The 24,640-nt window shown below is 31.8% G+C and overlaps 2 protein-coding genes and 1 long non-coding RNA gene across 3 annotated transcripts; all 3 read left to right on the forward strand.

Annotated features, from left to right (window-relative positions):
- The first annotated feature begins 816 nt into the window (after positions 1–816).
- LOC140979840 (uncharacterized) lies at positions 817–1,482 on the forward strand. The gene is made up of 3 exons (XR_012175812.1): positions 817–859; positions 1,092–1,208; positions 1,328–1,482. It is a non-coding gene; the product is annotated as an uncharacterized lncRNA (long non-coding RNA).
- Positions 1,483–3,247: 1,765 nt separating this feature from the next.
- On the forward strand, positions 3,248–5,862 carry LOC140978573 (glycosyl hydrolase 5 family protein-like). Its single transcript, XM_073443733.1, has 4 exons — positions 3,248–3,637; positions 3,758–4,005; positions 4,593–5,113; positions 5,235–5,862. Exons 1-4 carry the CDS (start codon positions 3,464–3,466, stop codon positions 5,699–5,701), a joined length of 1,410 nt encoding a protein of 469 aa, XP_073299834.1. The 5' UTR covers positions 3,248–3,463; the 3' UTR covers positions 5,702–5,862.
- Positions 5,863–10,604: 4,742 nt separating this feature from the next.
- LOC140978575 (protein SIEVE ELEMENT OCCLUSION B-like) lies at positions 10,605–14,773 on the forward strand. Its single transcript, XM_073443737.1, has 7 exons — positions 10,605–11,422; positions 11,565–11,735; positions 11,818–12,266; positions 12,381–12,490; positions 12,704–12,846; positions 12,930–13,409; positions 13,842–14,773. The coding sequence occupies exons 1-7, from the start codon at positions 11,051–11,053 to the stop codon at positions 14,469–14,471; spliced, it is 2,355 nt and encodes a 784-aa protein (XP_073299838.1). The 5' UTR covers positions 10,605–11,050; the 3' UTR covers positions 14,472–14,773.
- The last annotated feature ends 9,867 nt before the right edge of the window (positions 14,774–24,640 follow it).

Genomic DNA, 24,640 nt, shown 5'->3' on the forward strand with positions numbered 1-24,640 from the left:
ATGAACTTATTTTGTTCTTATTTCATTTCACATATACAAAAGGAATATTTATTTCTTTTCCATCATGACTAGACACGACCCAACACGAAAAAAATAAGGTTTGGGTTGGGGTTTTTCGGGTTCGGGTCGGGTTTGGGTTGGTTGGGCTCGGGTTAGTGCTAGGTTAGACGGGTTTCGGGTTGGGTCGGGTTGACTCGAAAACTTTTTTTTAAAAAATATTACCTATATTTTTATATATTGTATGTTTGAACAAAATTTATTGTATATTTATATGATAAATTTTCATCATTTAATATTTATTTGTATTTTTTTTATTTTTTTAACAATTGTTTATTTGATTTAGTAAATATATTTTTGAATTTTCTACAATTAAACTTTCAAATTTAAATCGAAAATTTTGTTATTATGTGTTTAAATTAAAATATTACTATTATTTTTTATTTTTTCGAATTTTTTTCATTAATTTTTTTTAAAAAAATAAAAAAAATTTGGGTTAGTCGGGTTAGACAGGTTGAGTCGGGTTAGACGGGTTCGTGTTCGGGTTGGGGGTTTTCGGGTTGCTTCGGGTTCGGGTTGGGAAAAAAATAAAAAAATTTCGCGGGTTGACCCGAAACCCGACCCACCCGACCCGATTGACACCCTTAATCATGACTGATAAACAAATTGTTTTTAAATTACAAATATATAATATCTTCCCAAACTACAAATGATATTATTTCACTTAACTTTCAAAAAATGTTATTTCCCATATGTTCAAAAATTCATTGTAATCCACCGACACAGTTCAATTGAAATCCACATATACTACTATGATATTTCTAAACCCACAATGCACCGAATCAGAGAACTTAAATATATGGTGAGCAAATTGAATTCTATTATTTCCCTGAGCATCAATTTTTTAATTTGTACGCATGCCTATAATAATTGCAATTTAGAATGAACCAAGTTAATAAGAGTGTTGATAATTTAATCTGTGAAAAAACATATTGATTACGTAATAACAAGTCGAACATTCACTTTAATTTGTTGTAACATCTTATAATCACATTTGTTTATTACTAATACTTCTTGTTGTTTTCGACAAATAGGCTGAACTCGGGTTGTAAAGACCACAATCTCGATGATTTGTGGCTGGCTACTAAACTGAAATGTCCTAAAGAAATCACATCAATCAATTGCTCAATGAACGCAAAAATTTAACCGAGGTAAGAGAAAAAGTTCACAATTTTTTCATTTTATTGCACTAATTGTTTCTCCCATTTATCAAAAACACTAATTTTATTTGGTTTATCGAATGTATCGATCTTATGTTCTAATGAACTAGAACACATACTACTCTTTCAAAGAATGTGTACTTGAAGTTGAAAACAGGTTGAACCCTTGGTACGAAGCTTGTAACAATTGTTCGAGGGCAATTATTAAAAAAAAGATGCGACAACTTGTACCAAATGCGTTCATATACTTGTCGAAGCAGTGCCGAGGTATAAATCCATCATATTTGTTTTTTATTCATGAAATAATAACATACATTTATATTTTTTTTATCATATTGCCATATGCACAGCATCGAGTTACGATAAATGTCAAAAAAGACAATGACTGTAAAAAATTACAATATTTGAAGACGTAGCTGCTGCTTTTATTGGTTGTTCAGTGAAATACTATATCAAGTCAGTCGCTGAGGTTAGTTTAATTTAAACCAAATTACTACAAATATCACCTAAACTTTAAAACTCTATAACTAACTTGTGTTTGGTTTTGTGTAGGATGCAAGTGCTTCGCCATGTTATATGGCCCTTGAAATGCCAGAAAAGGAGGAATACAACTTTCTTTTCAAATTTGCTGAAAAAACTCCGACCAATAATGCAACTTATTCTATTATAGTTGAAGGATTTCAAAAGCCTGCAAAAGCACAAATCAAGAAAATTCAAAGATGTCAATGCAAAAGCTCAAATTCAAATTGAAGATGATGAAAAAATTGCTACTTTTATAAAGAGGAAAAACATCAAACATAGTTCTATGTCCAAGACACGAAGCCAACGAAACAACAAAAAATTAGCTGATGATGCCAAAAGAAGTACCCACGTCCTGATTGAAGATGATGGCAAGCTTTCTTCCTCCACAAAGAGAAAGAGACAAGTCAAAACTAAAAATGACACACAAAATGTGGCATATGTGAAGATCAAGCAAGAAAAAGTTTGATTCCATCATAACTTACTGTACTATGCTTCTTTATTGTTTTTTTATTTTTTGTCTTATATTACAATTTTTCTATTCAAAACTATTTGTGTTAACATTTTTAAATAATTATTATTTTCATTAACTGATTATATATCATCATATGCTTTTATAGATAGTTTTTATAAATTATATAATTTAACTTAAAGTTTGCACACAAAAAATTTGGACAATGTTCATGGGGATATCAAGTGCAATACACGTAGTTATATTAAAAGAAACAAAATTTACGAGAAATGAAAGAGAAGTTACATTTCCCACAAGAAAAGATTTCCTTTTGCAAACAAAAAAGTCGCTGGAGAAGACAAATGTCTGCGACAGTCGGGGATGCTAGAGCTAGGAGGAGGCAGCTAAATTGTTTCCTTGACATGAATCTAATTTATTTCTCAAACACGCACATGTAGGGGACCTTTTATTTTAAATTTCAATATAAACTCACATACTCGCACAAATATCATCGCTAATAAACAATTTTAAACTTATGTAACAAAGTTTCTATAGTCACTGATATATATATATATATATATATATATATATATATATGTTGTTCGATAATGTGATTTATTATATCTACGTTGCCTTGTAAGTAGTTCTTCCAATTACCATATTCCTTTTTCTTGTCACAAAAGTGATGCGTGGTATCTATATTTATTTCATTTTTCTAATTTTCATTTTTATTAAGCATGAAATGAGCCTTCACAATCTTTCCACGTTATATTTCTTGGCGTGTTACCAAACATCAATCATGCATGTCTTCTACTTTATTCTCTTTACCAAAAACGTAGAAAATGTGCTAGCTAGACAATTATATAATTATACAAATAATTGATGGACGTAATTAAGGAAAAAGCTAGCAGCGATTATATATATACGATGATGATTAACAAAGTTAAGTAGTTCCTTTGATGGGACCATTAGCAATATAAATATCATACATGCATGCGCATGTAATCCACTCTTGATAACAAAACAAACCAACATGGGAAGGTTGAGATCCAATTTCCACTTATATTTTCTTTCTCCTCTACTATTAATCTTCTTATTGAACACCAGTGTTTTCACGGTGTCTCAGCCGCTCTCCACAGACTCACGGTGAATCGTCGATGAATCAGGCAAGCGCATAAAGCTGGCATGCGTAAATTGGCCGGCGCATCTAGAGGTGGTGGTGGCAGAAGGGCTGAGCAAGAAGCCACTGGATGCTATTTCTGCAGAAATTCTTGACATGGGATTCAACTGTGTTAGACTAACATGGCCACTTTTCTTGTTTACGAATGATACATTGGCTTCTGTTACGGTCAAACAATCTTTCAAGAACCTGGGATTGGTCGAATCCAGCGCAGGTTTCGAGGCAAATAATCCATCACTGATTAATCTTACTCTCATCAATGCATACCAGGTAGCTAGTAAGAGATTTACAATGGTCCTAACGTACTTATAATATAATTTTCCTTCCGAAATGATAGATAAAAAAATTTAATATTTGAGTCGATGACAGTTTTGAAGTGATACGTTTCAGGCAGTGGTCGCTAGTCTTGCTAGGAACGACGTGATGGTCATACTAGACAACCATATAAGCAAGCCGGGTTGGTGCTGCAGCAATTTTGATGACAATGGCTTTTTCGGAGACAAGTATTTCAACCCTGACACATGGATCAAGGGCCTAACAAAGGTTGCCACCACTTTCAATGGAACCAAAAATGTGGTTGGCATGGGCTTGAGGAATGAACTCAGAGGTCCTAAACAAAATATTAATGATTGGTACAGGTAACATAGCGACGTTTGTATCATAACACTGCTCTTATAAGAACCCATATATGTTGAAAATATTAGTACGTCACACTTGAAATATCTCCAAATTTATAAATCTCTCAATTATTCTGGTCAGCGAAGATCATAAATAAAATTGGCCACATCACAAGTAACCAAAGTTGATGAAAGTCAATTTTGGATGGCTTTCTCTAGTCCATCAAAATTCAGAGTTTTTATCTTAACTCAACCTATAAATAAATGATTAATAGGAATCAGATTACCGATGCCATCCCAATTCCTTTACTGGGTCATTCCTTTTTCTGCATTGTTTTTTTAAGGAGAACACACAAGTGTTAAGATGTATGTTTGCAGAACAGTTCAAATCAAGAAAGATAGTCTACTGCATTTGAGTAAAGCCTATCAAACTTATACATGATTCCACGTTTATATGAAGCTAACGCTAGATCACAACAAGGTCACATATCTAGGAGGAGATAAACTGTATCATTAAATAACGCTTGGAATCCCCTATCTCAAATTAAATCACTGTTTTATGATACAAATTGTATAATCGAGTCAATGCGCTGTCTTGTAATGGACAGGTACATGCAGAAAGGAGCAGAAGTAGTACATGCCACCAACCCCAACGTTCTTGTCATTTTGTCCGGGCTGAAATTCGACAATGATCTATCTTTTCTTATTAGCAAACCTGTGAATTTGAGTTACTCTAACAAGACTGTGTTTGAGCTTCATTGGTATAGTTTCACAGATGGCACAGCATGGCAATCAGGCAACCCTAACCAAGTATGTGGGCAAGTTGTAGATGAGACAATGAAGAGAGCAACTTTTTTGCTGGAGCAAGGGTACCCCTTGTTTGTGAGTGAATTTGGGGTGGATATGAGGGGTATTAGTGTGAATGACCACAGATTCTTGAATTGTTTTGTTGGGTGGGCAGCCGAATTCGACGTGGATTGGGCATTGTGGGCTCTAACAGGAAGTTATTATTTAAGAGAAGGGGTGATTGGATTAGATGAAACTTATGGAGTTTATAATTGGAATTGGTGTGGAGCAAGGAACACAAGTATTTTACAAAAGTTATCTGTTCTTCAATCTCCATTTAGAGGTAGATTTGCAGTGCATCTTTTTTCTTGATTTCTACTATCCAAATAAGGTTCACTCATAATTTAACATGCACAATTTCTCGGCGAACCTGGGATTCATAATCATTCTAAAAAAATTTACAGGGCCAGGTTACTCTGAAGCACGTCAACATAAGATACTTTTCCATCCCATGAAAGGCCTATGTGTGAGAAGAATATTGTCGTTATCAAAACCCCTGGTTTTAGGTACATGCTCCGATGCCTCAGCATGGAGCTACACTCCCCAAAAAACCTTGACAATAAAGGGAACATATTTTTGCCTACAAGCAGACAAATTGGGGCAGCCTACAAAGCTTGGTATAATCTGCGGCAGTGACAGCTCAAAATGGGAGGCTATTTCAGACTCTAAGATGCATCTGTCCACAAAACTCGAAGATGGCACTAGCGTGTGTTTGGACATAGATTCAGAGAAGAGCATTGTCACAAATAGTTGCAAATGTTTGGATAATAAGAACAATACGTGCGATCCAGGAAGCCAGTGGTTCAAAATCATCGACAGCACAAGACGCACGAATCTCGGGTTCCGTTCTGAAAAATGTAGCCAAGAATAATTTTCCTTGAGGCTTTAGTTGGGATGAACATTACAAGTGCGTACGAATATGAGAAAATGCATGGTTTGATATTGGCATATATATTCTTATTACCCTACATCATGTGTAAACACTATAGCTGATCTAAATCTGATTTCAAGCCAAATTAATAACAAAAAACATCTTAACATGAAATATGAATTGGTCGTCGTCAGATTTGATTTTGATTAATCTCTTTTATACTTGCGTGTTTTATTCCCATGTTATTCTTATTTTGTTTATTTAAGTCGATCACCCTTTGATTTAACTTCATTTTATTTTTCTTGTTTTTTAAAATTCTTACTCGGTTTTCCATATATTATATCTATTTTGCATTATAAACATAATTAAGTGTATGAATTAATTGTTAATTAGAAAGTGTACGGCTGAATTTTAAAGTATAATGAATAAAAAAACTGGAAAAATGGAATTTTATGATTATTGATATAATTACTTGATATAAAAATTAGGAGAAAAATTATGAAAATTCAATAGCAGATAATATATTAGGAAAAAAGCCTCTCGAGGTAAGGGTTGTAAATAGATATTTTATTAGGAAAGCAAAATAAAATTCAAAATAATTCATAATCGAAAAAGTCCAAAATATAATTGTATTTTATTCCTTTGAAAAAAATTAATGAGACACCTCCTAATTAATCGTTGGGTACAAATATTAATATTTCAAAAGTTACTAATTTTTTTAAGATTTAATTCATAACATCATAAAAATATTAAAAAAAATATGCATTTATTCACATAATTCAAAACTAATTTATAGTGTGTGTATATATATATATTATATATACACACACAAAAAATATATGTAATCATTAAAAAATAATATATAGTAAAACAATATTTTGAATAATGTCAAATTTTACAAAAACAATTAAGCTGTTGTTACTACATTTTTAATTAAGTTTGTTGCATTTATAAGTTCATATAATAGTTAAAATTACCCTAAGAGATATAAAAACAATTTTAAAGTAGTGAATAATTTCAAATAATACAAAAAAATTTAAGAATTACTAGAGAAGAATGACGAAATATTTCAAAATTTCAATTATAATTTAAAATTTATGTTTCAAGGTTAGAAAAAAAATGTAAAATAAAATTAAATAATTTATTTTGTTTACTGAAACATTTTGTCAATGAAAGTTTTCTTGAATAATTTCAATCAATTGTTTGACTTAATCTATTTAAGAAAAATTTCAAATTCAAACTTTATTGTTGAAATTAATGTAATATTAATTAAGTTATGATAGAAATAAATCTTGTAGGATAGAGCGTTTGTTGATTTACCAAAATTTATAACTTGTGGTAACAATGCTTAAACGTTAACTCATATATTTTAAAATCATACAGTAGTTTAGGCGTCACGTTTCGATTGCTCTGTCTAGAGAAGACAATTATTGTACCCCAACAATTGCACTATTTGCAATGAAGGAAAATCGAACTCGTGATATTGGCTCTGATATCAATTGTAGGACCAGACATTTGTCGTTTTACCAACACTATAGCTGGTGGTAATAGTGTAACTCAAATATTTTAAACGGTATAGTACTAGTCCAATCGTTATGCTTCGATTGATGTATCCAGCAAAGACAATTATTGCACTCTAACAATCTCACTCCCAATAATTACAATCATTGCAATCTATGAGGCATGACTTTGTCTATGATATATATCAATTATAAGATCATGCACTTGTTGTTTTATCAAAAGTTATAACTGGTACTGGTAACAGTGCAACGTTAGCTAAAATCTTTTAAAACCGTAAAGCAACCCAAACGTCATGTTTCAATTGTTCTATCTAGCATGAACTATTATTGCACCTAACAAATCCAATGTGGATGTTATTTTACATTTCAAAAATCATTTCTTTAAATCAAATATATTATATTCCCTCTAATCAAATAATTTATCGAACACAAAGTAATTTTAATTAATAAAAATAATTTAAACACAAATATTAATTGTTGGGTGACAACCTTATGCCCTCACATATGCTCTATTAAGTTGCAATCATAGTAAAAATGCACAATGAATTGGTAAACATAATTTAATTAATTTAGTAAGTGACTAATATTAAATAACAATTTTGTTAGTTTGAAATGTGGAAAATAGTTTTTTATGTATATAAATTCATCATATATAATGATAAATTAATTAATATGTAGAAAAGAGGAAAGTTTATTTTTTATGTATATAGTTTCATCATATACAATGGAAAATTAATTAATAGGTTGAAAAGAACAAACAAGACAACAAATCTTAAAATTATGTTTAAAACGCAAATGAAAATTGAATAACAAAATATATAATAATAGAAAATTTAATCTTAAAAACATTATTATGTAAAATATTATAATAACACATAATGAATCATAAGTGAAATCACTAAATTATTGATATACTATTTATTTAATTATTACTTAAATCAATTTATTGGAATTTGTCAACATTTTACATTTTTTATCATCTACAAAAAAATATCAAGAGCTTAATCAATTTTTTTTATATTAATTAATAAAAATAATTTAAATACATAAAAATTCTTAAGTTCCCAAAAAAATTATTTTATAATAATCTAATATACTTGTAATAGTCTAAGAAAGTTGGAAACATATACTAGAGATGAAAGTTTACAAAATTTATAAGTTATATCTGAAATATTAAGCATTTTATTAGGATTTTCAACTTTTAACTTTTTTTACCATCTATATAAAAATACAAGAGTTTGAAAAATTTATAGATATTAATTGATAAAAATAATTTAAATTAAATATATAAAAATTATAAAACTCATAAAAAACAATACAATATGTTTATAGAGTATGAAAAAACTGAAAAATAGAGTTAAAGATATCACAAATTTTATTAATTATATTTTAAAAATCAAAACAATCATTAAATAAAATAATATAGTTATTTGGAAATAAAATTGGTGGACCATTAATGCGTATTACTAATGATACATTATGATTTAAATTTTCTATGCATATAATATTTCCAATAATGTTAAATAATTAAAAACAATAAGCACAAAAACACCCGCAAACATTAAAAAATATATACAAGAAAAAAATAGTGTCACAAACACAAAATGACATATTGAAATAAAAATGCATGATGCTTCTTAGTTTATATTTAAAAATCAACTTATTATAAAAATGATGTATTTATATAAAATAAAAAAAAAAGATAAGATAATATAGAAACATTAAATATTCATTAGCAACTATGAAGAAATTCACTCATTTGATCAGTAACTAATTAGTAGCAACAAAATAAAATTATTGGTAAATTGATGAATTCAATATGCATTAATGTTCAGTCATTTAAGATGAACAATGAATTACAAAAGAACCCATTAAGATATATTTTGCTAACTTAAATGAATATACAACAAATAAGCATGATTTTGAAAATGCAGTGAAGCTAGCTTATTGTTGATCCAGATCCCAAAGTGAATCCTACTTATGAGATATTAAGTCAATGGCTTAAAAAAATTCCAGCAAAGCATCGAGCAAGAAGTTGCTTCAGAGCAGACTGTTTCGTGGTGGTCAGCAATACGTAGAGATTGATATTGATATTGATATTGATATTGATATTGATGTGGTCAACAAATTATAAATTTATTTGCTATTGATGGTCTTCACTTTCAACTCAATTATCTTTAATTAACTTCATTGTTTAATTCCATAATGTCATTAATTCCCTTTACATCATTTCATTTGTTCCTAGCGTTTTTTTCTTAGGATCGCCTTATCTAATTAATATCTTTTTTGCAGGGTAAGCCCATCGAAGACCCCCCTTATGACCTCATGCACACCATGCCAGTCCATGCATGCACTGTCGTCTATTTGCCAGGTAATTAGTCTTAGGACATGAAAAAGTTGAGGGAGATTAAAGAGATCGACGATACATGTGAAATTCTCACTCAAATTTCACGTACATGAATTTCAAGAGAGGAGGAAAACAAGCGAGATTCTTGAAAGGATGATTAAGTTTTCATTTGTGTCTCGTACTAATTAGATGTAAACCTTCATGCAACTTCTTGTAAATGAGATTTTTGAAAGGATGGATTAATGGGTTTTTGTGTCTCATACTTCCTAAATTAGATTTAAACCTTCAAATTTCTCTAAAGAAATCTTAAAGCCTTGTGAGTTGATTTCATTTTTTAGACTAACACGATCAACATATAATTAAATTCAATTTACACAACTGGCCCGGGTGCTTATATATAGATATGTGATTTATGAAGTTTTTATTTCATGATATCGATATTATAGAATAGTTGTAACAAAATTTTTATAATTTTAAATTATGTTTTTTTTCAACATTTTAAATATGAATATTTATATTTTAAATTGTATACATTTAATTAAATGGAGAAAAGAAAATTAAGAATAATTAAAATCAATCACAAATAAATAAAAAAAGAAAATTAAAAAATAAAAAACTTCTTAATCGCAATTCGCAAACAAGACAAAAATTACAATTAAAATTTTTGTATAGAATAATTGTCCAAACACTTTTTTATTTAATTTAGTAATAAAAATGTTTGTATAGAATAGTTATTCAACCACATGTTTATTTTTAAAACAAATTTTAGAACATTTTGTAAAAAAAAAAAAAAAAAACTTTTATAAAAACATTTTTTAAAATAAAAACATAACCAAACGGAGCCTAAATAGCCGGTCCAAACTAATTCCAAGCCAGTACTAGGATGATGCAAATCATGAGCAATCAGAAAACTGAATGAAAAGCAAGAACTCTTGTAAAAGCTTAGCCTAGAAGCTAGCAATTGTAATAAAATCATCAAGCGTACGCATCTGCTACAATGAAAGTTGCTGGCCTTTAAGATATCGACTATTTAAGGTAAGATTGAATCTGCTTCAATTCTTTATAACAACCTTAAAAAGACCCAAGTTTCAAGTAAAGAAGCTGCCAGCACAAACAGATGCCAGGTTTGCTGAAGGCTTACAATCTTCCAGACTCATATACAAAAGAAGCTTCATGCTTCGAAAACGTGCAACATGCGGCGAGACAATTACATGGGAACCTTAAACACAGTGTTCCTTTTGTTGTCTGAAGCAAAGGATTTAGCAGAAAGGATATGTTGTCAGGGACCGAATTCCAAACCTTTTGCAGACTTTTAAACCACAACCGAAGCAAGGTATATGATTCAACGCAGCTTTATTCCATCCTCATGGCACTTGTCTCCCTTTCTTTTTTCTTCAACAAGTTCTGGTATTCTATATAAAGCCTGGAGAAGAACACCAGATTCATATAAGAAATATCTTCAAAAACACCTTTCCGATAGATATGGCTGGCCGGGACGTGTTTCCTAAGACAAAGAATGTTACATTTGCCACCGAAAAGGTACAACCTACTAAATCTCCGATCATCAATGGGCTCGTGAAGGATATCGAAACTGATCAACGGTTAAGGCCAAGCCATGAAATCGAACACAACATCATCAACCCCCTGCAACTGAGTGTGCCGGTGCCTGGTAGAGGCCAGCTCATGAAAGGTGGGGGGGAACGTGCCTTCTTTTCGGCAGATGATAGTGCACTTACCAAGCAAATTCTCGGAACCCATTCTCCAGAAGTCGAAGATTTTGATGTCAAACCGATTCTTTTCATAGTGGAGGATATCATCAACCTGGCAAAACCTTTGACTGCTGATTCTACTGCTGTAGGATGCAAGAAGTTTATTCACTATACACTTTCTAGTTCAAGAAACCCTTTTTAAATGATAATAATTCATACCCTTTTCACGTTCAGAATTCTTTCCTTTTTTATTAATAATAATTCTCTGGCATTCTGCTCAAATATAGGTTGCTCCAATTCGAGCCCATTTGGACACGCTTGATAACAAGGTCATCTCCAGTTCCTACCATGATACTGTCACTCAAAGTTCTTACCATGATACCATCACTCAAAGTTCTTACCACGACACTGAAATAGTTCAACTAATGGCATTTCCCATCAACAAGGTTTCCAGTGAGGTAAAGTTCCTAATTTCCCCTCAAAAGACGACATTTTGTTGAAATTACATGACTGAAAATCACGACTTTTACAATGTAACAGATAATATGCAAATGTACTTCCGGAACAGAAGCACATTCACTAACCATGGACCTCCTAAAATCACTATCAAACTACTCATGGGATGCAAAGGTGGTCATTACCTTTGCTGCTTTCTCCATCAACTATGGCGAGTTCTGGCTCGTTGAGCAACTTCACACCAAAAATCCACTAGCCAAGAATATTGCCACACTCAAAGATTTACCTAGCACAATGGAGCATTCCAGTGATTTGAGAAAGAAATTTGTGGCAGTAGTTGAGCTCTTAACTGCAATAACAAAGGTGACCCACTGTATTATAGAATTCAAGGAGCTTCCATCTCTGTACATTAGCCGCGAATCACCAGAAGTGGAGGCTGCCACTTCTCATATTCCAATAGCTGTTTATTGGGTCATAAGGAGTCTTCTGGTCAGTGCATCAGTTCTCCTGAACCTTATCGGCACTGGTCACGAGTATGATGCTCTTAGATCTTATTATCCACCTTTCTTATTGCTTGTAACTGAAACTAACCCACTTATTTTTTCAGTAATGAATCTTCAAAACTTTGTCTATTGTTGATTATCAAGGTACATCTCGTCAACTGCTGAGTCATGGGAGATATCAAGTTTGGCCCATAAGCTCTCAGTCATGATGGAGCACCTACAAAAGCAACTGCAGATTTGTAAGGGTTTAATCGGTAAGTCACATGTTGATTCGTATTGTCTAATAATAACGGATACACTGTTAAGGTAACAAAGATAGTAAATGTAAACAAGGACGATATGCTAGAAAGATTTTTTGTTAACCCTCATATTCACAGATCTGATCAGACTGTCCTCAAAAACCAATAATTGAGTATTTGGTAGTGTGATACCCACGTTGCATCGATCATATCGTCACGTATGTGCAGATAGGAAGAAGACTGAAGATGCGTACACTGCATTCAAAAAACTTATGGAGGTTGCTCACATTGACAATATGAAAGTATTGAGGGCAATGATTCGTGCCACGGATGATCAAAGGCCACTCTATGATGGTTCTAAAAGATTTAATGTTGGTTCTTTACTTTTACATGATAAAATTTCAAGATTCCTACAACTTAAAATTCTGAGAAGCTAAAGTTCTTTGCGTTACAGGAAAGGCTCGACGGACTGAGGGCAAAGTACGTACTACTGCTGATTTCAGATCTCGACCTGCCTCACGAAGAACTAAATGTCCTTCATATGATCTACAACCAACAACAAATAAGGCATGAGTACGAGGTTTTATGGCTTCCCATTGTCAACCAAACAAACTCACTTTCCCAATCACAGGAGATACAATTTAAGGAACTAAAGAACAATAATATGCCATGGTATTCCGTGGACCACCCTTCACTGATTGAACAAGTAGCCATCAGATACATCCAAGAGGTCTGGAAATTTGTCCACATGCCGATGCTCGTAGTATTAGATCCACAGGGGAAACCATCCAATCTTGACGCTTTACCCATGATGTGGATTTGGAGTAGTTTGGCTTTCCCCTTCACTAAAACCAGGGAGGTGGCTCTCTGGTCAGAAAACACCTGGAACATTGGACTGTTAGCAGATTCCATTGATCCACGAATTCCAGACTGGGTACGTGATCATTAAACTGCCATCGATTTATTTACCATCTAGCTATGATATGTCTATATTTGGCACGTCAGACATCCACCTACTATGGTAAATGCATGCATGTCAATGAATGCAATATTCACATATACCACTCTGAACCAGTCCTCCATAAGAATCAAAGAAATATATGCACTCTCCTACTCAACACCTCAAAACATGGGTAACAGCACGCACCTACCCTTTTACATTAAAAAAAAAAAACGTGAAACCTAGGTGGTATATAGGAAGTTGTAAATCCCGTGTGTTTTCTGAATCAATAGTCAGTAAGGCAAGCACATATAATACACATGTAAGAATAGGTAAATTTTAAAAAAAAAACTATTACTACATTGCGGTGCAAACCCAATTTCGACTGCACGAAACTGATCACTGAGACTTCTTTTGGTCTGACAGATCAGGGACAACAAAGTGATATGCTTGTACGGAGGGGAGGACATTGACTGGATCCGTAGGTTCACTGTGTCAGCCAGAGCAGCTGCTAATGCCCTAAACGTACCTCTGGAAATGCTATATGTCGGTAAGCGCAACCCAAAGGATAAAGTCCGACGGTGCCATGAAATAATCGATCGAGAGAAACTGAGCCACATCTTCTCGCTCAAGGAATACTATGACTATGTCTGGTACTTCTGGATGAGGCTGTGGAGCATGTGGAACTCCAAGAAAAACACTACCTTGACGGTGGACGACGACCATGTGATGCAGCAGATCATGGACTTGATGACATTTGACAGCAGTGACCAAGGGTGGGCAGTTTTTAGCTGGGGAAACAATGAGATGACGAAGGGAAAAGGCGACATAGTGCTGCCAGTTTTAGAAGCTTACAATACTTGGGGGTATAAGGTGGATCATCCTGACAAGTTTGTGACCGTGCTGGATACAGAGATACGTGCTATCCACCCTGAACACCACTGTAACAGCCTGATCCTGCCAGGGCATGCTGGATATATCCCCGAGCGGGTGGTTTGCTCAGAGTGTGGCAAGATCATGGATAAGTATGTCATGTACAGATGCTGCACCGACTAGGGAACCATGATACTTCCCTTTCGCTACAAGTTCTTCTGCTTACCAGAATGATGACAAATCTTATACTTTAATAACATGTGAGAAATAAAATCACCTTTTTGGGTGTTTTGCATTTTTTTTCACTTCTCTTGTTAAGGAAATAAATTGCGTTTGTAATAAGGCAATGCTACTGATATCCACAATAAAACAGCATACTGTTTCTATGTATAACTCATCAGTTTCATCTCCACAAGTTCGTGAACCCCTTTTCTTCTGCTTTCCTTCATCACCAAAAGTACAGTCTGTAAAGAAATAAGTCATATCATAGAATAGATACAAAGTTCAAGAATAACCATAAGATGTCCCGTAAGCCAACAGTTGGCTAAAGTATTTTTTGACTCAATTGTAATAGACAATCTTTATTTTGATATAATTTACATTTCTTGGTTTCGTTTTGCTTTATCTGTATATACATGCAATCGACATAGATAAAGACTTTGATTATAGTTTAATACAAATGAATCGTAATTCGATCTTGAAACTCGTTTGTAAACACTGCATATTATAAATTCGTTCCTAGTCGATTCCACCGCCAAAAAACAAAGATAAAGGTTGTTTGAGCTTGAGACTGTCATATGTGATGTTGTGTACCGTATTTCATGGCAAAGGCATAGAGATGTTCAATCATGCAGATGAATAATCATTTGATGATTGTACCGAACAACCTTCTCTCGGACTTTCCAAGTGGTTATCATTCATCGAGAGAAAAAGTATGTGGTTATGATTGTACATCATTAGTCTTTATGACACGGGACAACATTGAGGCTCTACATAATAGGATTGTGCTTTGACTCGTTTACCGTCTCCGCGAGTGTCACAAGGTGGCGAGGTTGGGTACAATTGCGACATGTGTAGGAGCCAGTGCATTGTAGTCGAGAATTCACTGCTCGCCTACATATGTGGATATCTTATGTGATCTAACGAAATAGTAGTGCATGAAATCTCTAGCAGAGTGTAAGATGTACATTAGGGACAAGGGTTCTCTAGTTAAACATGCGATGATAATATGAATATTTAATGAATGTATTACATAGCTATCGAATATAATATGCAACCCTCGATGAACCAATGGTTACAGATTTGATCGGGATATATGAGATGAAGGTACCGTACAGTATGTTAATCATAACAGATTGGTTCTCGCATGCAATATCAGTGATACCTAGGGAATCATGGGGCGATGATACTAGACGCTCTTACCATGATTTGACGAGTTTAATCAGAAAATGATTTATGACATTCTCATGTCAAATGTTGGTGCAAGGAATGAGGCAAATTATGGTGAGCCCGAATAAAGGAAAATGTCATGAATCACAAAGAGTTGTAAACCCACGACTAGCTGTATCCCTGAAAAATTGAGGGTCACACAAGCACTGGATCATTTGTTCCCGTTGAGACAATAAATTCAATTAGTTGAATTTATATAAAATTATGAGATAGTAAACTCAAGGAGTTTAATTTATGATAATTAAAATTTTTGAGAGAATAAATTCAAGGAGTTGAATTTATGAAATTTGAGAGTTAAAATATTAAACTCAAAGGTTGGGTTTATAAAAAGATTAAATTAAATATAGTGAGAAGTATGTATAATGGGGTTTGTAAGAATATAAGTCCAATATACTAAATAATTAAAGTTTTTAATGAATTTTAATTAATAATTAATTAAACTAATTGGAGTAGTTAAATTAATTAACTAAGCTTATTAAATTTAATTAAGGAACCCTAAACCCATAATTAAGGAAAGTAGATCAAAGACTTATGATTTAAATAAGAGAGCCAAACCATAGCCTCCACTGCATGCAAATTTCGAAAATTTACTCTCAAAACACTCCAAAATTTAGGCCAACCTCTTTTTGTTTTAGGTTTTGAGCCATCAAATAATTTTTGACCTCAAATGTTAAATCCATTCTAAATCTTCTAGTACAATTTAGAAGATGAGCAAACGTTCTAGTCGTGAACTTGATAGGAGAATTGAAGAAAAGCTTTAAAAAGATTGTTCGTAGTGAATACTACAAAAACTGTCTCCGCTAATCCCAGAATAGTTGGTGTCAAATTATTAATTCACTAAAGATATAATCATTAACACTATATGAATGATTTAATTTGTTAAAACCATACGAGTATCCAAAGACGTTATTTGAGCGTCAAAATAAAACAAAAAATTTAAAACTTTCACTGTGTTTTGGACACGAGAAAATCGATTATCTAACATGAACTACAAAAGGATGTCAAATAGGATAGTTTGTATGAGTTTATTTTAAATGTTTATATGTAATTTTCGAATATTTAATTAGTTAAAAATTCAAAAGCACTTAAAACTCTTGTAAACACCACCTCTACGCCTTGTCGGACAAAATTCAGTACTTCCAAATTTACCGCAACTCAAATCAAGAAAAAAACAAGAATTCCTCGACTCAGAATAAATAGTCGACACAACTTTCCATTCACTCAGTTCTGGTCAATACGGTATTAAAGGAAGAACGTGAAATGACAAATTATAAATAAATCTGAATAACCAGTTCCAAGAGCCCTTGTAGCTCTGTTCTTTCTTTTTCCTCTCACTTTGCCTTGAATCCCAAGATCAAGCGAGAATCTTTCCTATGTAACCCCTCCGCTTCTCCGGTTTGTAAGCAAAGATGCGTTACTCCTTCAGAAAACCCTGCAATCAAAGTACGAAACCCTTTCAAAATCACCCAGTTAAAATTTCAAGTTCTTAAATTTGTCTATCTTTTCCATTGTAACGAGTTTTGTCAAATCTAAGCTTTCTCTGACCATGTTTTCTCATTTTTAGATTTCTCAATTCTTCTGGATTCTAAGACGATATTTTCTTCCATTGCTACATTTTTACAAATTATATTTAGACAGTTTCTATACCACAGACTCCCAAATTTTTACCAACGTCGTTTGATGAAGTCCGTGGGCCACATGGGTACCTATCTGTCCTTCGTGATGTGCAAAAACCAGAAACTTTTGCTGAGGAAAGGGTGTTAACAGAGTCGGGGTACGTTTGTTATCACACAAGTCCTCAGTTAATACATTTCGGAAAGGAAAAAACTGTACCTCTCAGCCAAAAATGTAACTGACTTGTCAACATTAGATAATTTTTACCGTGATTGCTCCTTCCGACAAATCTTCTTGATGGAGAGAAGTTGAAAGGAAAGATATTATCCTGTTTACATCTCCTCGATATTCTTGTCCTTCTCAAGCTCGGGTTCGTGTAAATTGCTTGATTGAGATAACCTTTGCATTGAGAAAATCAATTTCCTGATCGTTTATGTAAGGTAGCACAGAATGGAGTTCGTTAACTTTTTCCTCATTCTGAGCTCGTTCATCCAAAGCATGAATCGATTAAGTTCTCTCATAAATGCTTTTCGTTCTTTCTGTATGGAAAATAGAGTTGATGTTCAATTTAACTACACACATAAATAGATTAAAAGAAGCAGTGATCATCCAAGATTGAATTTAATTCGTGTGAATTCATCTTTCTCAGCAATAATACTCTTTCCAAGCTCATCCAGACAATCAATAAACATATCCTCTCCTGTTCATTTTCCAAATAATACAAAGCATCCATCCACATTAGTAAGCCTCCATAAAGACATTTCCAGTGCAGAGTAAGGCGACGACAATTTTAATTTCTATTTTAATCCTTTACAAAAATTAATCAAATTGTATTAGCAACAAAAATATGCCCACATCAAGAAACCAATGAGGAAACAATGGATTAATCTATTTTAACACCTGATCAACTGAAACACCAACACCTGATCAACTGAAACACCAACACTATTATCTGTTGCACTCCGATCCATAGGAGCAAACCCCCATATAAAAAAAACTCATCTCCCAAATTATTATAAGATATTTTTACCAATCATTACACACAAATGAAAACAAACCACCGACGGAATCCCCTGTTACACAGTTTTAAAAAATGTCCAGATCTGTCAAACGATAAAAGACATCAAAAAATTCAATCAGAATTCATAAAAATTATTTCTTGAACTAATATGCAAACTCACACACCAATTAATACACATGCATGTATCCGTATGAAAACCAAATAAAGTATGATAACAGATTTTACTTTGAGAAACAGAGATGGGTATTATCCTGTTAATGGATTTTTTCTCTTCAAGATAAGTTTTAATTTTTTCATACGAAGCCAGCCGTACTTGTGACGTTTAGAAGCCAAATAATTTATTTGTTTTCTTGGAGAATGACATCACGTTACCATTTTTTTACCCGACCCGTGCGCGGGATGTGGGTCTATTCATATGCTTGTAAATGAGTAGTTTATCTAATAGTCTTCTGGACCTAACCCAACCAACCAAACTGGATTACTTACATACGTCTTGGGCTAACTTCACTCGAATAAATGAAAACAAAAACATAGGAACTTTACAATTTTTTATTTTGTAAATTTTCAAAGTTGTGGATAACCTCGTCTGATATATGTAATATTTAAACACAATATTCCTATATCATCTCACGAGTCAATTTTGTGAGATAGTTCTCTTACCTAACCCGATCTATGAAAAATATTAATTTTTGTGACAAAAATATTATTTTCACTCAAGTTGTGGACTGGGTCGACTCGTCTCAATTATTTAAATATGTGATACCGTCTCATAAAAAATCTATTCATGTTTAAACGTAGTTAGCTTTTCTTTGTTAGTATGAAAAACCTAAGAGGAGGTTGATGAGTTTGGGGTTTCAGACTTTCAGGAATCTTGACTTTAAATATCGTAAACAAAGACGATTTGTGTGCTTGTAAAATCCATTTTTTTAACGAAAACATACAAGAAAATTGAAAAAAAAAAAAAAGTGCAAAATATATAGCTTTCTTGTAAACAAATAGTTATCAAAACGTAATAGGTGCATCAATTTTACAAAGGTGAGAGATTTTCGTAAATAAAAAACACCAAATGTGTGTCATTTCGGTAAATAAGTAAACATCTAATGACTAAAAAAAGAAGAGACCAAATAAAATGACTAATTTGTCTAATAATTTGAATTTTGTTGGGAATTAAATTAAGATGATATAATTGTAATTTAATCTCAAGCTTCAGTACCAATTAATCGTTAGTAGATATATGAACATTAGGCCAGTTTTACTCTAAAAAATAAATACATAAATAAAGGCATCTTCAAGCTAGTTAATTAAAGAATAAACGAGCAATAATCAGGAAACGCATGAACCTTTGAGTAAAGAATGACAAGATTTTGGTGAATTAATTCTCGCTTTTGAATAAACAAATGAAAAGGCTAGCATTCAACTTTATTAGGCAAATTGTAAATATTTTTTGGAATTTTTTTGTTGTTGTGCTTATTTATGATATTAATTTGTCGATAAATAATAGATCATAGCAAATTAATATACAACACCACAAAGTTCTTAGCCTTATGGCTTCAATCGAGTTATATATTTTTTTTAATGACTCATTTTCATCTCAATTTTATTTAAACGTCCACGATTTTTTTAGAGGAATTACATGAAAATACAAGTAAAAGATTTGATTATATTTAGTCGTTTTGACTTATTCGTTTGTGTATTTTTTTTTTTTTATTGATGGTTTGTTTACATAATTTAAATTTTAATATATATATAGCTAGCTCAGCTTGGTTGGAAGCAAGCATTATGGCAACTATATAATTAAGAAGAGCCTATCTCCATCAAAATTAACTTTTTCGAGCAAAATTTGTTCTTTGCCTAAAGGCAACTTGTTAATGGGCAGACCCCCTTTTTTGAACCATTTTCTTTGGAAATCCTATTTCTACCCCCGCAATTTGCAAAAGCTAGTTAATTATAGGCATATATTAATCTCGAGGAGGAATTAATTTGCATATAAGATGATTGAAACATTATTATTATTATTATTATTATTATATATGTGTGTGTGTGTGTGTGTTCATTGAGTCATATAGAATATGGCTTTACTATGTTAAAGAAGATTCTTTTATATATATATATATACACACACACGCATGGCTACATGATCTAAATAAGAGCTTCCAAATAAAGCAAAGGAATTATTTTTTAAAAAAAAAGAATGAAATTTGTATTGTAATTTCTGAAGTAAATATAACAATTTGTTGATTTAGTAATTTGAGATTACTAAATAATTCATGATTTTTAAAGAGAGAAATGTGATATATTTCGGTCATATGATGTCCAAATGATTTGAAATTTGGATATAACGTAAAAAACTCAAAGATATAGAAGTTTCATGTTTTGAGTTTTGGCAAATTTGATCGTTTGACTAGTCCAAAGGGATATACCAGTGTTAAATGTTAAATATTATATATTATATTATATTATTTTATTTTATTAATATAATATAATATAATATTAAAAAAAAGAGATAAATTTCAAAAGTTATGTGAAATTCATTCACAAGTTTTAACAGAAGGTTCGAGGGAGAGAGAGAAGAATTTTGATTTTTTCTTTTCTATCTTGAGACTTATCGATTTATCCAATCGACGAACCGACTTTAGTCCTGGAATCGTTGACACGTGGTCTTTGATTTGAGGTATAAATTTTATAGTTTTGGTGATGTTTGAAATTCGTCGATTTTTGGAATAAATCCGATAAATTGTTAAATCATACTGAAATTGAAGATTGTTGAATAGTGTATGATCTTAACGAAGTAGAGAAGATTATAGTGATGTTGTTTTGAATTATTCCTAATTTGTTATAATTAGGGATTTTTAATCATTGAATTGAAATTGGGGAGTTGTTTGTCAGTTGTTATTAATTCTGATTACATATTCGGAGTCTACGAAGTATAGGCTACACATTGATATAAAGTTTTCGTAATTTGACGGATGTTGTAGAATATCCTATTATTTGAAGTTAAATTAATTAGGGTGTATTTGATGGTAGTAATGTGAATTAAATACACTAGAATATTAAATTGATGAACGATAAGAATTTATAATCGAGTTATATATTTTGTTGAATTAATTGTTGTTGGGCTATTTGATGTTATATAATAGTGAGGCTGTTATGCTTGTATTGATACGGTGAGAATGATCTGATAATTGTTGTTGAATTATTTAGATACAACACAAGCCTCGGGATCAAAGAAATAGCCAGATTATATATATACTCGATTATCAGGTACGTATTGACGTACGAGCATATGTTGTTATTGTTTAGTATTGATGAATACTATTGCGTTGAACGACGATAAATCACCGGTATTGGGTGATTTGATATTATATCTGTTGTTGTTTATTATTGTTGATATTGTTGGCTGTCGTTTGTTGGGAGACGTCACGTTGATGTTGTTCGTTCGACGATAATGCTGTCGTCGGTGTTGGGGTGCGATGTATCGTCGATGTTGTGGTGACGTTGATATCGTTGGTGGTTTGATTGTCCAGAGACAGCAATGGGAGTATTTCTGTTATCATTCCAGTTATATTTTATATTGTTGATAATATAACTGTTATGTATTACGATGATGATTGTTGTGTATGCTCATCCTTTGGGCGATGTTTCTGTTGGACAGGTTACAGGACTATGCTGTGAGACAGGATAGTGGTGAAGGACTAGGTGTGTTTAGTCAAACAGTCATGTAGTTAATAGTAGATAGAGACAGTATAATTTATTGTCTTACTTGAGTTGTATGTGTGTTTTTATTATACTGTTTCTGCTGCATTGACGTAGATAGTGTGGTGATTGTTCTATTTTTGTCGTATATGCATTATATTATTACGTCGTTGAAAAGAAAATTTTTATGTATATGACGTCACATGTTGTATGATTACGTGACGAGGTTTGGGGCGCCATATGTATAATGGCCAGTACCTATGTTATGAAGACAACAAGCTAGGGATGTCATGTGTGTGTCCTATGCTGAAGAAAAGTTGTCGTCGTGTAAATTTAATTGTGGGATCACACACTGTTAGATTATCTTTATGCATTCATTAATCACACCAAGTACACTAAAAGGGACTTTATTGGAAATTATTTAGTTATTGTCCTCAAGTGGGATATAAAAAGTAACAAAGTGCTCAACAAATGAGGTTCTTTGTCAACCAATTATTGGTCAAACTTTAGAATAATTTTAATGAATTCATAGTTTATGGTAAGAAAATAATATGCAACCAATAATAAGGAACAAAATTTGAAAACATGCCCCCAAAAAAATAATAATAATTAGACTTGAAAGAAAGAACATTGATTATATATGTAGATCGAGCATATTAGAATTGTATGGCTAAATCTAGTTTGTTGTTTCTTCGCCAATAATAAATTTTTATGTTTAATGCTAATGTAAACAAATCTATATATTATTATTGTTGTTGTTATAAATCTATGAGTTTTCGTTTTTTTATTTCCTAAATTGTCCTTGTGTAATATGTGTTAATTATTAGAGGTATGAATATATTTGTCTTTTGATATTCATTTATGATATACAATTAATGTTGAGTGTTTGTCCATATATATTCATCATCTACTATTATTTATCATTTTTTATCTTTAATTACAAATACGAGCAAATCAAACTGTAATGGATAAGAGGCATATTCATGGATTTCGGAATTGAAATTTAATTTTTTAGAAATACAACAAAATTATTTATCAATATATGAATGATTGGATTAATGTGATATATATACATGCGTAGAATACTATGTGCATATTAATTTCTTTCTTTTTCTTTTAGATTATTTTGTTTTTAAATTAAATAAAAGAATATATAGAAATATAACTGATTAATAAATCATTCATTAAATATACAGTTGACCAAATAATAACTCAAACGATGATTATTTATATCTTAACTGATATTGATTTTATTAATACTAATTTGCACTTGGCAATGCTAATTTCTTGTAATATCCAAAATTGCCATATATGAATTTGAGCATATATAATTATGCTTCACGAAAAACATTTTTTTTCCCACTGAAATAGATATCTCTTAGAATTCATTTTGATAATAAGAATATATACGTTATGATCTATTTATCATTGATAATTTGATCGTGCCCTTGCCCCTTTTTTCACTGTTTGTCGCTTTCGTGTTCAATGTGTTTCGAAGCTTACGTTGCCATTTTTTGTCTTTTCATCGATGGTTGTTGGATTTTCTCTTGTTGCTCTTTCCAGGTGTATAAAATATAATAGTTGATATTTGATATTGTTTACTGTATTTGATATATATAAATATATAAATTATTTCTCACATTTTCAAATAACATAATTGTTATTTAATATTATTCACTTATTAAATCATGTTTAATAATTTATTGTGCGTTATTACTATGATTGCAACTTAATTTAACACATGTTGGGGGCATAGGGTTGACACCCCAACAATTATTATTTGTGTTTGAATTATTATTAGTAATTAAGATTACTTTGTGTTCGATGAAATTATTTGATTAGTGTAAATTTGATTTAGAGAAATGATTTCTGGAATGTGAAATAACATTCATATATGATTTGTTAGATGCAATAATTGTCCATACTAGGTAGAACTATCGAAATGTGATGTTTCAGTTGCTTTACGGTTTTAAAAGATTTTAGTAAACTTTGATTGTTACCACCGGGAATAATTTTAGTAAAACGACAAGTGTATGATCCTGCAATTGGTATATATTTGAGCCAAAGTCATGAGATCTATTATCATATATTGCAAGGAGTGTAATTATTAATTGAGAGTGATATTGTTAGAGTGCAATAATTGTCCTTGTTGGATACATAGATTGAACCGTGATGATTGAGCTATTATACATTTTAAATATTTGAGTTGCACCATTACCATCATCTATAATTTTGATAAAGCGACAAATTTCTGGTCTTATAATTGGTATCAGAGCTAAGATCACGAGTTCGCTTATTATTGATTGCAAATAGTGCAATTGTTGGAGAATAATAATTTTCCCTTCTGAATAGAGCAATCGAAACATGACATTTGAGCAATGGTACGATTTTAAAAGATTTGAGTTAATGTTTAAGCATTGTTACCACATGTTATAACTTTTGGTAAAACGACAAAAGCTCTGTCCCATAAGATTTATTTCTATTATGACTCAATTAATATTACATTAATTTAACTAAATAATAAAGTTTGAATTTGAAATTTTTTTAAATAAATTAAGTCAAATAATTGATGGAA

This window comes from Primulina huaijiensis, chromosome 6 (assembly GCF_012295235.1).
Source record: "Primulina huaijiensis isolate GDHJ02 chromosome 6, ASM1229523v2, whole genome shotgun sequence".
Taxonomy (NCBI): Eukaryota; Viridiplantae; Streptophyta; class Magnoliopsida; order Lamiales; family Gesneriaceae; genus Primulina; species Primulina huaijiensis.